At 40.4% G+C, this 15023-nt stretch overlaps 1 protein-coding gene across 1 annotated transcript in view; it reads right to left on the bottom strand.

The window, feature by feature from the left end:
• The window catches only part of LOC124595700 (zinc finger protein with KRAB and SCAN domains 7-like), a 207970-nt gene that overhangs the window by 85996 nt on the left and 106951 nt on the right, over positions 1 to 15023 (bottom strand). The window contains exon 10 of the mRNA XM_047134560.1: positions 4171 to 4312. Within this exon, the coding sequence (XP_046990516.1) occupies positions 4171 to 4312 (142 nt within the window). The remainder of the gene's footprint in view (positions 1 to 4170; positions 4313 to 15023) is intronic.

Consider the following 15023-nt stretch of genomic DNA (forward strand, 5'->3'; position numbering starts at 1 on the left):
CACAAGCTTTTTAATATTAATATTTCCTACATCTGATATCATTCTCACTGCAAATACAGACTTATTTAGGTGCTTCAGCAATTCTGTGGTACACCCTTCACAACTGAATTTGTTATCAAAGTAAATTTGCGAATACTGTACCCCTTCTTGCACTGGTGTACCATAGGTCTCTAGAAGAGCATAGCGTTCTAAAGGATTGGAAAAGGTCACAGGTCATCCCCGTTTTCAAGAAGGGACGTCGAACAGATGTGCAAAACTATAGACCTATATCTCTAACGTCGATCAGTTGTAGAATTTTGGAACACGTATTATGTTCGAGTATAATGACTTTTCTGGAGACTAGAAATCTACTCTGTAGGAATCAGCATGGGTTTCGAAAAAGACGGTCGTGTGAAACCCAGCTCGCGCTATTCATCCACGAGACTCAGAGGGCCATAGACATGGGTTCACAGGTAGATGCCGTGTTTCTTGACTTCCGCAAGGTGTTCGATACAGTTCCCCCCAGTCGCTTAATGAACAAAGTAATGGACTATCAGACCAATTGTGTGATTGGATTGAAGAGTTCCTAGATAACAGAATGCAGCATGTCATTCTCAATGGAGAGAAGTCTTCCGAAGTAAGAGTGATTTCAGGTGTGCCGCAGGGGAGTGGATGACATTGGAAGTTCACTGAGGCTTTTTGCAGATGATGCTGTGGTATATCAAGAGGTTGTAACAATGGAAAATTGCACTGAAATGCAGGAGGATCTGCAGCAAATTGACGCATGGTGCAGGGAATGGCAATTGAATCTCAATGTAGACAAGGGGTAATGTGCTGAAAATGCATAGAAAGAAAGATCCCTTATCATTTAGCTACAAAATAGCAGGTCAGCAACTGGAAGCAGTTAATTCCAGAAATTATCTGGGAGTATGCATTAGGAGTGATTTAAAATGGAATGATCATATAAAGTTGATCACTGGCAAAGCAGATGCCAGACTGAGATTCATTGGAAGAATCCTAAGAAAATGCAATCCAAAAACAAAGGAAGTAGGTTACAGTACGCTTGTTCGCCCACTGCTTGAATACTGCTCAGCAGTGTGGGATCCGTACCAGATAGGGTTGATAGAAGAGAGAGAGAAGATCCAACGGAAAGCAGTGCGCTTCGTTACAGGATCATTTAGTAGTCACGAAAGCGTTACGGAGATGATAGATAAACTCCAGTGGAAGACTGCAGGAGAGATGCTCAGTAGCTCAGTACGGGCTTTTGTTGAAGTTTCGAGAACATACCTTCACCAAAGTGTCAAGCAGTATATTGCTTCCTCCTACGTATATCTCGCGAGAGACTATGAGGATAAAATCAGAGAGATTAGAGCCCACACAGAAGCATACCGACAATCCTTCTTTCCACGAACAATACGAGACTGGAATAGAAGGGAGAACCGATAGAGGTACTCAAGGTACCCTCCGCCACACACCATCAGGTGGCTTGCGGAGTATGGATGTAGATGTAGATGTAGTGTATTATTTCATGCAACAGGAGGAGGTAAAAATTCTCAATGGATCTACTCTCCCAACCCTGGTGGAAGTTATAATAATTAATCTTGGGGACATCACTGATCATTGGTGATGTGGTATCTCTTTCATGGCTTGGTACACAAACTTTTTATTTATTTGCGACCAGTTTACAACTTACCTGAGATTCTACAGCCTTTTTATTAGTTTATTTAATGTTTGGTCAAAGTGGAAGAAGAGCTTTTTTCAACTATGTTACAGATAAAGCAAAGAGCATCTTCAGTTGTTATGAGCCAGTCATTAGGTTAAATGAATTAAAGAATCACTGGAGCTGTGAGTGTACTGTGAGATCTCTTGAGTGTAATTCTTAAGTTGTGTTATCATAATTTTAATATAAAGAAAGAAACAAGTAAATTTTTTCCACACTCTGGAGGATCCTTCCAGGTGTTGGGTATACCTCACCTAAAGGCAATATACAGCGTAAGAGCACACTTAAAGACTTATTCTCAATATGACTTGTGAAGAGACTTTTAATATACTATCAAGAAGTGAAGAAAACAATACGGTATCAATAAACTGCAGGATTTTTAAGGCCAGCTATTTTGTTACTTGATTTTATAATTGTGGTGAACAGCGTCCAAAATTTCACTGTCTTTTTTCATTCTAGTGTATTCATACAACGAATTAAAAAAAATGGAAACATGTATCTCCGTGCCTTCAGATTATCACTCCATTCTTCGAACCATTACACAATGAGAGACAGATACCAGAGAAGTACCACTGAACGCTTGAGTCCATATGCTCATCAAAGGTAATTTTGTGGTTTCTATCTTCATTCTAAAATGGGTTAAATTGTCATTTCAACTTGCAAAAGATGAATATGAGTGATTTAAAAGAACTTGTTGGAAAAATTGGTCTATCATTCTCAGTTAGCGGTAGATGGTGAGCGCTTGATATGCACGTTCTTAAATCTTTAATAGCTTCTGTGCCACATATTTGTTGGTAACCAGATGACGTCACTGTGATTCTAACATTTCAACCAAGTGAGTCTTAAAGTAGCCATAAAGTAAGCCCTACTAGCACACAGGGAATAGATGAACACACAGTAAAGTGTCTGATTCTTGCATTTTCTCATTCAGTGACCCACTTTACCTGGGTGATCATCATGCCCTGGCTCGGTTTTTAAGCTGCCATTGCGAGAGGACTAATTTCTCTAACAATTTGTCTACGGTGGCCCAGTATTTTTGCTGCTTGTACACCAGACAGTCAAAGAAGAAAATATGTGTGAGATATTTAGTGAACAGCGAAAGTTTTAACAGTCAGTAGCCCTTTCAGTGTCAGATGGAGAGAGAACAATGTTTTCCTGATTGCTGCAATTATTTGCAGCAACTACTTGTGGATCAGTGTTGAGGGAAAGTGAATTAGTCTCTGTGGGCTGTAGTTTGTGTAACGAATCCTTAAACATCTAGGTACTGGAGTCTATTAAGTTCAGCATGACTGAATATCCTTCTTAGTCAATAACAAAGATCTGAAAAAGAACTAACCCATATACACAAACATGCAAACATTCATAACAGCAATAACAACAGCAAGGAGCATACGAACAAGGCTACGGTTAACGAATTAAGAGGAAATGGAGGTATATTTCTTCCATCAATGGACTACAAAAATCTGCATTGGTACAGTGTAAAACATTTTGATGAACATAAGGACAAATTAAAACATAAAGAGCAAAGAAATTAGAAGCCATTCCCAATTACAAAAAACTGGACGGTACAAACACTGGAACAACTGCAAAGAAAATAAAGGGTTATATTAACATAACTGAGAATGAAAATGATACAAGCTTCAACTAACACATGCTCCTCTTTGCAGTCAATTAACACAGACTGAAAACTAAAGGCAATGCCTGTCGTACAGGTCTTCCAAATTCAGAGACATTTTATTTTTCTTAGTCATAAACGAACCCCAGCTGTGTTTATAACCTCAACAAATCAGGACTCAGTATTCTAAAACAAATTTCCAGTCTGCAGCAGTGTGTGCAGTTTCCTGGCAAATTAAAATTGTGTGGCAGATCAGGACTCAAACCTAGGATCTTTTGTTTTCCACAGGGAAGTGATCACTGACTGTCTCTACAAGCATGACTCATGACCTGCTCTCTCAGCTTTACTTCTGTCAGTACCTCTCCTACCTTACAAACCTTCTCCTGGATACCTTGTGGGGCTAGCACACTTTGTAGCAGGATTGATACTAACAAGGTTCAGTTGAACCAGCACACAACTGCAGCCCCTAATATTAGTGGAATGATTTCACAGTACAGCAGGCAACACAAAACTTAAAATCTCAATTAAGTGTTTAACTGATGTCCACTCTTATCATACTGAAATAAACCATATGTAATTTATCCTCCCCCTCTCCCCACATTATTCCACCATACTGTTAAGCTGTGTATGGCCACTCCCATTACTGTTTAATAAAGGCACAGACAATCTGTCAAATCTAAATGATGATACCTACACTTGGAGACAAGCAACATAAATGTCAGTCACCAGCAATGACACAGTAAAATCTGCCAAGCTGCTCAAAATCATAAAAGATATTGATCAACAGTTGCAAATGCTGTAAGAATCAAATACGAAGCTACTATACACTGTATACTTTCACACAAAGTTTTCATACCTTGTACATGTTTTGGACCATTTCAACTCCAAGTGTCTTGGAAAGGTCCTGTTCACCATTAATAGGAGCACTTATCTTTACAATATTTCCGTCAGGAGTGCGAATATCCATTGTGTGGCCTTTAAGATCTTGAATTGGAAACCTGTAATTGAAAAAAAGAGAGTTAGATATATTAATAAAACCACAATGAGAGGAGAATGTACGCTTTTGGCTAGCCAGTGTAGTTCACAATAGCATTTTACACACAATGTTTGTTCTTTTAGTCAGATGCTGTGAGTAATAAGCTTATACCTCCCTGCTAGTACTGGAGATAATACACTACTATTTACACCTAAGTAATTCAGCAACATATGCCTCAAAAACATTTTTAATGTGAATAAAGCAAACTTTGCAAGAATAATGTACATCATGCTAGAGATACAATATGAGAATACATGTAAATTTACACTCCACATCTTTATTCACTGAACAACTTAAGACTGATGCTACAGTGTCACTGCTGCTGCGGTCTCCTCCTATTTAATTTTTATTTATGTACTAGAAAACAATGTACTACTTTGCGCACTGCTGAAGTCATCACTATGATACATGGTGATTCCATGATTATGTTACAAGTTTCAGGGATGAGGGAAAAGAGTACATGTCTTAATTTGAGGTAAGGGACCCTGATCCAGAAACAAAGTCAAAAGTTACATGCAAAATCATTCCGATACCTCTGACAGTGGAACACATGTACTGGTACTGTTGTTGCTAAGATTGTGTTGTAGGCAACTTATAAGAGGTGATTGTACAGACCAAAACTAGAAAAAATGTCCAATAAACATGTGCTCTGAAATGGATACCTTACGAAATATGAGCACTTGTTCAGTAGGAGAGAAGAGTTTCACATTAGTGAGGATTTATCAGCATGTGACCCAAAACAAATATGAAGTTAAGCTCTACTTCCCACAAAAATACTGTAAACATCATGAAATTTATGTATGGAAAGGCTACACAGCTCCTCACTACATAGAGGAGGCACTGAGTCATAACTCAACACCTCCTCTATACAGTGAGCAGCAATCTATTCTTTCTATATTGTTGTTATTCCATCCTGGGGACATTGCACTGTTTGAGATTTATATATTATTCAGGTTTCCCCTCCCTCCTCTTGAAATAGATGAAAACTTGTGGGTGGGAGCAGTCAACCTTCCTGCTGCGAAGTGCCAACTTATTTAAATGGAACTTTGTAAGTAGTCTTCCCTCTCAAGTGAGAGCAATTTCTAACTATTTTGCCAGCACATTAAAATTTACTGATTGATTTATCTGTAGCATTTCTTTAGAAATTATCTGTGTTATACTCTAAGTATTCTTTGCTTTATAAGGACAGTTGACCATTTACATTTATTAACACAACTGTAGAGTGTTGAGGTAGAAGGGAATGCTAAATTTGAATGCCACAACAATACTTTCATTTATCTACCTTGAGGATTCAAGTTTTCTGGCTAACCTTCTTATGAATCAAGCACTTCCTGATTTTTGTGTCCCTCATATGGGAACACTTTACTTTGTCATGTCAAAATCTGCCCTTTTTTTTATAACACTCGTGGTTCTAGGCGCGCAGTCCGGAACCGCGCGACTGCCACGGTCACAGGTTCGAATCCTGCCTCGGGCATGGATGTGTGTGGTGTCCTTAGGTTAGTTAGGTTTAAATAGTTCTAAGTTCTAGGGGACTGATGACCACAGCTGTTAAGTCCCATAGTGCTCAGAGCCATTTGAACCATTTTTTTTTATAACACATTTACAACAATTTATTATCTATATGTCAAATCTTCAGTGGTAATAAATGCTCAAGATACGCAAAAGAAATAATGAAAATGGTTTTTTTCTTGCTGTGATTCATGCACAAGAGAGGTGGAGACCACTGGATGTTAGTAAACAGCTCTCATTCTGGCCAGTGAGGACAGCATGATGGAAGAAGTGTGACAACAGTATCATCAATGTAGGACTGATTGAAGCAGAACAGTGTCGAAGTGTTAAAAATGAAAATTAGTTCTGCTGGCTTGTTCATTCCATGTTTGCATTACACACACCATCAGATACCCCTGGACATTTTGTATGGTTCATTTCTTATTGCATTACATGTTTGTCATCAAGAACTGTATGAAACATTGCAGCACGCATTCAAAGATCAAGTTTCAGGAAGAAAGCACAGGTCACATCCATATACAAGATGGGTAGAAGATGTGATTTGCAAAATTATTGTCAGAAATCAATGTGAATCTGCTGAAAAATCTTAGAACATATACTGAGCTCAAATGTAGTGACATATCACAAACCTACCTCCTCTGTGCCAACTAGCGTGGATTCCAAAAACATTGGTCACATGAAACACAACTCACGCTTTTATAATAGCATCACATCTTGAAAGCCAAGGATCAAGGTAAATAGGGGGTTGCAATACTTCTTAACTTCCAAAAAGTATTTGGCTCCGTATCAGACCAACACTTGTTAATTAAAGTACAATCATCTGGGCTGTCAAATGAAACTGACTGAATTAAGAATTCTTTGGTATGGAGAACACATCATGTTATCTTGGATAGAGCGTCACGAAGAGAAGTAAAAATAACTGTACACGTGCCCCAGGAAAGTGTGCTGTGCTTCGCACTCTTTAGGTAGTTGTCAGGTGCGCTGATGAACTTGTGCCTGCAGAACACCATTTACAGCTGTGATTATTTACCACATGTGACAATGCCCATCCACACATTCTATACCCCAGAGCCAAACAGTTCCTCTGTCCAGAACACCATCATTGCTACATCCATCCTGTTGTTAAATGTTAGCTTCCTGATGACCAAATTTCACCGTACACTACACAAACTGGGAGAGTATACTAGGTTTTGCCGAGGTGGTGCCCTGTGTTATAGTTACTTTGCATGTCAAAATACATTTAGTGTCCAGTCGCCACACAATACTTCCAGTCAGTCATTTCTTGGTCTGGTCATTTAATCCGTATATAACACACTGCATTTGTAACCGTTGTTAAACTCCTATTTGCAAGACCTTGATTATTATATGCCCTGCAATAATATGATTTTGATAGGTAGATGGAGTATTCCACACACCTGATTCTTGTGCATAACACAAGCAATCAAACCTGACAGAGTGTAGGGGAACAGATTCAGGCAGTAGCTAATGGTTTCTCTGTTTTTAGGTTTCCATACCTCAATCAGTAAAAATGGAACCCTTATATGATCAACATGTTATCCATCTGTCCGTACACATATCAAGCTGAAGTTTATGCCATAAGGTTTACAGTCTCCTGGAGGTATAAAAAACATAAATCAATGCAATCAAAAGATACAGCTATTTATGTCACATATTTCGATACTTTGCTTTTTAAGAACTTTCAGTTTGTACCAACAGTTAAAATTTTGCATATAGAATTCTTGCAAAGCAACCAATCATGTTAGCAACAACAACAACAACAACAACAACAACAACCAGTCCAGAGACTGGTTTGATGCAGCTCTCCATGCTACTGTATCCTCTGTAAGCTTCTTCACCTCCAAGTAACTACTGCAACCTACATCCTTCTGAATCTGTTTAGTGTATTCATGCCTTGGTCTCCCTCTACGATTTTTACCCTCCACGCTTCTCTACAATACTAAATTGATGATCCCATAAGCCTCAGAATGTTCTACTCAAGTAGTGCCACAAGTTCGTCTTCTCCCCAATTCCATTCAGTACCTCCTCATTAGTTATGTGATCTATGCCATCTAATCTTTAGCAATCATCTGTAGCACCACATTTCGAAAGCTTCTATTCTCTTCTTGTCTAAACTATTTATTGTCCATGTTTCATTTCCATACATGGCTACACTCCATACAAATACTTTCAGAAAAGACTTCCCAACACAAATCTACACTTGATGTTAACCAATTTCTCTTCTTCAGAAACACTTTTCTTTGCCATAACCAGCCTACATTTTATTTCCTCTTTACTTTGACCATCATCAGTTATTTTTCTCCCCAAATAGCAAAACTCATCTGCTATTTTTAGTGTGTAATTTCCTAATCTAATTCCCTCAGCATCACCTGATCTAATCCGACTACATTCTGTTATCCTCGTTTTGCTTTTGATGATGTTCATCTTATATCCTCCTTTCAAGACACTATCCATTCTGTTCAACTGCTCTTCCAGGTCCTTTGCTGTCTCTGACAGAACTACGACGTCGTCAGCAAACCTCAATGTTTTTATTTCTTCCCCATGGATTTTAATTCCTAATCCTAATTTTTCTTTTGTTTCTTTACTGCTTGATCAATATACAGATTGAATAACATCGAAGATAAGCTACACACCCTGTCTCACTCCCTTCTCAACCACTGCTTCCCTTTCGTGCCTCTCAACTCTTATGACTGTCATCTGGCTACTGTACAAATTGTAAATAGCCTTTTGCTCTCTGTATTTGACCCCTGCCACCTTTAGAATTTGAAAGAGAGTATTCCAGTCAACACTGTCAAAAGCTTTCTCTAAGTCTACAAATGCTAGAAATGTATGTTTGGCTTTCTTTAATCTATCTTCTAAGATAAGTCACAGAGTCAGTATTGCCTCACGTGTTCCAACATTTCTACAGAATCCAAACTGATCTTCCCTGAGGTCGGCTTCTATCAGTTTCTCCATTTGTCTGTAAAGAATTCGTATTAATATTTTGCAGCCGTGACTTATTAAATTGATAGTTCAGTATTTGCTTTCTTAGGGATTGGAATTAACATATTCTTCTTGAAGTCTGGGGGTATTTTGCCTGTCTCACCAGATGGTACAGTTTTGTCACGGCTGGCTCTCCCAAGACTATCAGTAGTTCTAAAGGGATGTTGTCTACTCCTGGGGCCTTGTTTTGACTTACATCTTTCAGTGGTCTGTCAAATTCTTCACGCAGTATCGTATCTCCCATCTCATCATCATAAAGGCCCTCTTCCATTTCAATAGTATTGCCCTCAAGTACATCGCCCTTGTATAGACCCTCTATATCCACCTTTCTGCCTTCCCTTCTTTGCTAGAACTGGTTTTCCATCTGACATCTTGATATTCACATAGTTCTCTTTTCTTCAAAGGTCTCTTTGATTTTCCTGTAGGCAGTATCTATCTTACCCCTAGTGATAGATGCCTCTACATCCTTACATTTGTCCTCTAGCCATCCAGGCTTAACAATTTTGCACTTCCTGTCGATCTCATTTTTGAGACGTCTATCATCCTTTTCGCCTGCTTCATTTACTGCATTTTGATATTTTCTCCTTTCATCAATTAAATTCAATATCTCTTCTGATACACAAGGATTTCTACCAGCCTTCGACTTTTTACCTACTTGATCCTCTGCTGCCTTCACTATTTCATCTCTCAAAGCTACCCATTCTTCTTCTACAATATTTCTTTCCCCCGTCCCTGTCAATCGTTCCCTCTCTCTGAAACTCTCTACAACCTCTGGTTCTGTCAGTTTATCCAGGTCCCATCTCCTTAAGTTTCCACCTTTTTGCAGTTACTTCAGTTTTAATCTACAGTTCATAACTGCTAGATTGTGGTCATACTCCACATCTGCTTTGGGAAATGCCTTGCAATTTAAAACCTGCTTCCTAAATCTCTGTCTTACCATTATATAATCTATCTGAAACCTTCCAGTGTCTCCAGGCCTCTTCCATGTATACAACCTCTTCCATGAATCTTAAACCAAGTTTAGCTATGGTTAAGTTATGCTCCATGCAAAATTCTACCAGGCGGCTTCCTCTTTCATTCCTTGTTGTTGTTGTTGTTGTTGTTGTTGTTGTTGAGGTCTTCAGTCCAGAGACTGGTTTGATGCAGCTCTCCATGCTACTCTATCCTGTGCAAGCTTCTTCATCTCCCAGTACCTACTGCAACCTACATCCTTCTGTATTTGTTTAGTGTATTCATCTCTTGGTTTCCCTCTACGATTTTTACCCTCCACGCTGCCCTCCAATGCTAAATTTGTGATCCCTTGGTGCCTCAGAACATGTCCTACCAACCGGTCCCTTCTTCTTGTCAAGTTGTGCCACAAACCCCTCTTCTCCCCAATGCTATTCAATACCTCTTCATTAGTTGTGTGATCTACCCATCTAATCTTCAGCATTCTTCTGTAGCACCACATTTCGAAAGCTTCTATTCTCTTCTTGTCCAAATTATTTATTGTCCATGTTTCACTTCCATACATGGCTACACTCCATACAATACTTTCAGAAACGACTTCCTGAAACTTAAATCTATACTTGATGTTAACAAATTTCTCTTCTTCAGAAACGCTTTCCTTGCCATTGCCAGCATACATTTTATATCCTCTCTACTTCGACCATCATCAGTTATTTTGCTCCCCAAATAGCAAAGCCCCTTTACTACTTTAAGTGCCTCATTTCCTAATCTAATTCCCTCAGCATCACCCGACTTAATTCGACTACGTTCCATGATCCTCGTTTTGCTTTTGTTGATGTTCATCTTATATCCTGCTTTCAAGATACTATCCATTCCATTCAACTGCTCTTCTAAGTCCTTTATTGTCTCTGACAGAATTACAATGTCATCGCGAACCTCGAAGTTTTTATTTCTTCTCCATGGATTTTAATACCTACTCCTAATTTTTCTTTTGTTTCGTTTACTGCTTGCTCAATATACACATTGAATAACATTGGGGAGAGGCTACAACCCTGTCTCACTCTCTTCCCAACCACTGCTTCCCTTTCATGCCCCTCGACTCATATAACTGCCATCAGGTTCCTTACCCCAGCCCATATTCACCTACTACTTTTCCTTCTCGTACTATCGAATTCCAGCCCCTATGACTATTAAATGTTCGGCTCCCGTAACTATCTGAACAATTTCTTTTATCTCACCATACATTTCCTCAATCTCCTCATCTGCGTAGCTAGTTGGCATATAAACTTGTACTGCTGTGGTAGGCATGGGCTTTGTTCTGTCTTGGCTACAATAATGCGTTCACTATGCTGTTTGTAGTAGCTTATCCCTGTTCCTATTTTTTATTCTTTATTAAACCTACTCCTGTATTACCCGTATATGATTTTGTATTTTTAACGCTGTGTTCACCTGACCAGAAGTCCTATTCCTCCTGCCACCGAACTTCAGTTATTCCCACTCTATCTAACTTTAACCTACCCATTTCCCTTTAAAGATTTTCTAACCTACCTGCCCGATTAAGGGATCTGACAGTCCCAATCCACAGGATGTCAGTTTTCTTTCTCCAGATAACAACATCCTCTTGAGTAGTCCCCACCTGGAGATCTGAATGGGGGACTATTATACCTCCGGAATATTTTACCATCATCATTAACCGTACAGTAAAGCTGTATGCCCTCAGGAAAAAGTATGACTGTAGTTTCCCCTTGCTTTCCGCTGTTCACAGTACCAGCACAGCAATGCTGTTTTGGTTGATGTTCAGTTCAGTCAGTCATCCTGACCACTGCACCTGCAACTACTGAAAACGCTGCTGCTCCTCTTCAGGAACTATACATTTGTCTGGCCTCTAAACAGATACCCCTCCATTGTGGTTACACCTAAGGTACGACTGTTTTCTTGGTATGATTGATTAATAGCCTGCTTCCATGTGTTCAGCTGAGTTGTTGCTTCCATTTTATGCATAATACTTCGACAACCAATCAGGTTACCTTTATCTCTGCTGTATTATTGCCATGAAAAACAAAATAGAATCGAAGGACGATGGTCTTCGGGAATCAAACGCAAGTATAAATAGCAGCACCAGACAGAAATGGTTCAAAGTCTGGTTGGAGTCCAGGCAGCGAGTAAATGTAACAGGGAAACTCGCAGCACCTGAAGAAGACAGCTGGGTTGGTTGTTGGGACATTGTGAATGAAATGGAAACAGCAAAATTGAGCAGAATACATTGAAGTGTATAGATAACAACTAAAAATACAACTACAATTATACTACGTTTCAATATGAGAAGACTAGTGATCCTTACCTTCTGAGTCTGTCAATTACATAAAAACACAAAAAGTGATAGCAATCTGTAAATGCCCTTGAATCAAATGTCAGCTCTGATAGATCTATATTCAATCCAACTTAAAACAACTTTTTAAGCAACTCTAATGATGTACTCAGATCAGATGTTACTTTCTGCTGCATAAATAATGAGATTACTGTTCACATTGAACTATTTGTCACAAGAATGTTTAACAGTACTATGAAAAGAATAGTTGCTAATCATCATATAGCAGAGATGCTGAGTCGCAGTCAGCATGAAGCCAGACTGTGAGCAGCAGTGCATGATGGGAGAAGCAACCTGGCTGGTGCGGGTAAGGAAGAGGCTGGGGAGGGGAGGGATAGCAGGGTAGGGGTTGGGAACAGTAAAGCACTGCTAGTGGGTGTGCGAAGGGACAAAGTGGAGAGAGGGTAGGGCAGCTAGGTGCAGTCAGGAGGTCACACTGAGGGTGAGGGAGAGGGAGCGGAGGGGTAGTGGAAAAGGAGAGAAGCAAAAAGACTGGGTGCATTGGTGGAATGGAGGGCAGTGTAGTGCTGGAATCGGAACACAGAAGGGGCTAATGGTAAGTCCATAAACCCAACCACCCAGGACGCCTCCCTGGTCAGTTACTATGACCCCACTGAGAGAATCTCTGCTCTTGTAGACCAACATCTTCAGCCTATTACCCACAACCTACATTTCTGTATAAAAGATACCAACCGTTTCCTCCACTGACTCTCCACAGTTCCGGTTTCTTTACCACACGGAGCCCTGCTCGTCATTACTGATGCCACCTCCATTTACACTAACATCCCTAATGCCCATGGCCTAATTGCTATTGAACACTTCCTTTCCCAATGCCCTACAGATTCCAAACCAACAACCTCCTTCCTATCAGCCACCAGCAATACCTTCATTCCATACCCAGAAGTCGCTTCCATACAGCCTAGCCAACCGTGTCTGTCGCAGCTGCAGTGACGAGTGGTCCCTCTCGAAATATACTGAGGGTCTCCTGAGGCCTTTACAGACCGTAGTTAGCCCCCCCCCCCCCCCCCAGCTTTGTACAAAAACAGATCTCCCGTGCATTTTCTTTCCAGTCACCCACCACCTCCCAAAGTCCCATCGTCCAGCCACAGAGGAGCATTCTCTTCACGACTCAGTACCACCCAGGACTGGAGCAACTGAATTACATTCTCCACCAGGGTTCTCACTACCTCTTGTCGTGCCCTGAAATGAGAAATGACCTACACGCTATCCCCCCTCCCGCCAAAGTGGTATTCCGTTGTCCATCAAACCTACACCATACCCTCATCCATCCCTACACAACCAATGCTCCCAACCCCTTGCCTCAAGGAATCAGATCCCTCTAACAGACCTATATGCAAGTCCTGTCCCATACATCCTCCCACCACATACTCTAGTCCAGTCACAAACTTCACCTATCCCATCAAAGGCAGGGCTACCTGTGAAAACAGTCATATACTCTACAAGCTAAGCTGCAACCACTATGCTGAATTCTATGTGGGCATGACATCCAACAAGCTGTCTGGCCACATGAATGGCCACCGACAAGCTGTGGCCAAGAATCACGTGGACCACCCTGTTGCTGAGTATGCTGCCCAACACAACATCCTTGATTTCAATGATTGCTTCACACAGCCTGTGCCATATGGATTCTTCCCACCAACACCAGCTTTCCTGAATTGCATAGGTGGGAATTTTCCCTGCAATATACCCTATGTTCCCGTAATCCTCCTGGTCTCACTCTTCATTAGTCATTGTCCTCACCCATCAACCCCTGCCTGTTCCCATTTCAGCACTATACAGCCCTCTACCCCACCAATGCACCCAGTCTTTTTACTTCTCTCCTTTTCCACTACCCCCTTCACTCCCTCACCCTCCATCCACCTCCTAGCTGCACAACCCTCTCTCCACCTGTAGCTGCGCTACCCTCTCCCCACCTTGTTCCTGTATGCTCCCACTAGCAGCAGTTTACTGTCCCCCACACCTACACTGCTATCCCTCCCCCAACTCGTCCCAGCCTCCCCTTACCCTGATCTGGTTGCCTCTCCATCATGCATTGCTGCTCATAGTCTGGCTTCAGCTCCAAGGGACTGTGGTCATGTGTGTGTGAGTTGCTTGAGTGTGTTTGTGTTGTCTATTTTTGATAAAGGCCTTGTTGGCTGAAAGCTCACTTTCCGACAGTCTTTTACGGTGCCTATCTGCGACTCAGCACATCCGCTTTATGGTGAGTAGCAACTATCCTTTCATACCATTTTACGTTCCATCCTGAATTTTACAAAAATGTTTAAGGAACTCTTGTTCGAAATAACAGTATCAAACTACAAAGGAGTGATGAACTTTACCATACGAAGTGTACCCGGTACCTCATGAACACCAATGTTTGTAATTGTAGCCAGCAATTTGAAATACAGTACTCCAGTAAAATTCAAAATATGGAATTCCATGATATTCAAATAAATGAAGCCTGTATCACTTCTCTTCTTATTGGCCAGAACCAAATAATCTAGTTTCTTATTATAAGGCAATATATAACTCTTTTTTTAAAAATGTACCTATCTTTTTGCCATTGTAATTGGTGCAAGAAAGAAACTGCAACTTTACCTAAGGACATTTAAGTGGGGACTCTACTGCCATTAATAGATTTAATTTCAGCCCAAGAAAATTTACTTGTGGCCTCTTTATTTAGGCACAGAAATAATCACACGTAGTTCAGGTACATAAGTTACCTTAATTCTGAAAATAGAAGATACAGAGAAGTCAGATAAAAGCAGACTAAAATTCTAAAGCATAGGAACTTCCACAGTGCGGCAACACAAAACATACCAGAGTGTTCACATGTACTATCTGCTGC

This window comes from Schistocerca americana, chromosome 2 (assembly GCF_021461395.2).
Source record: "Schistocerca americana isolate TAMUIC-IGC-003095 chromosome 2, iqSchAmer2.1, whole genome shotgun sequence".
Classification (NCBI taxonomy): Eukaryota; Metazoa; Arthropoda; class Insecta; order Orthoptera; family Acrididae; genus Schistocerca; species Schistocerca americana.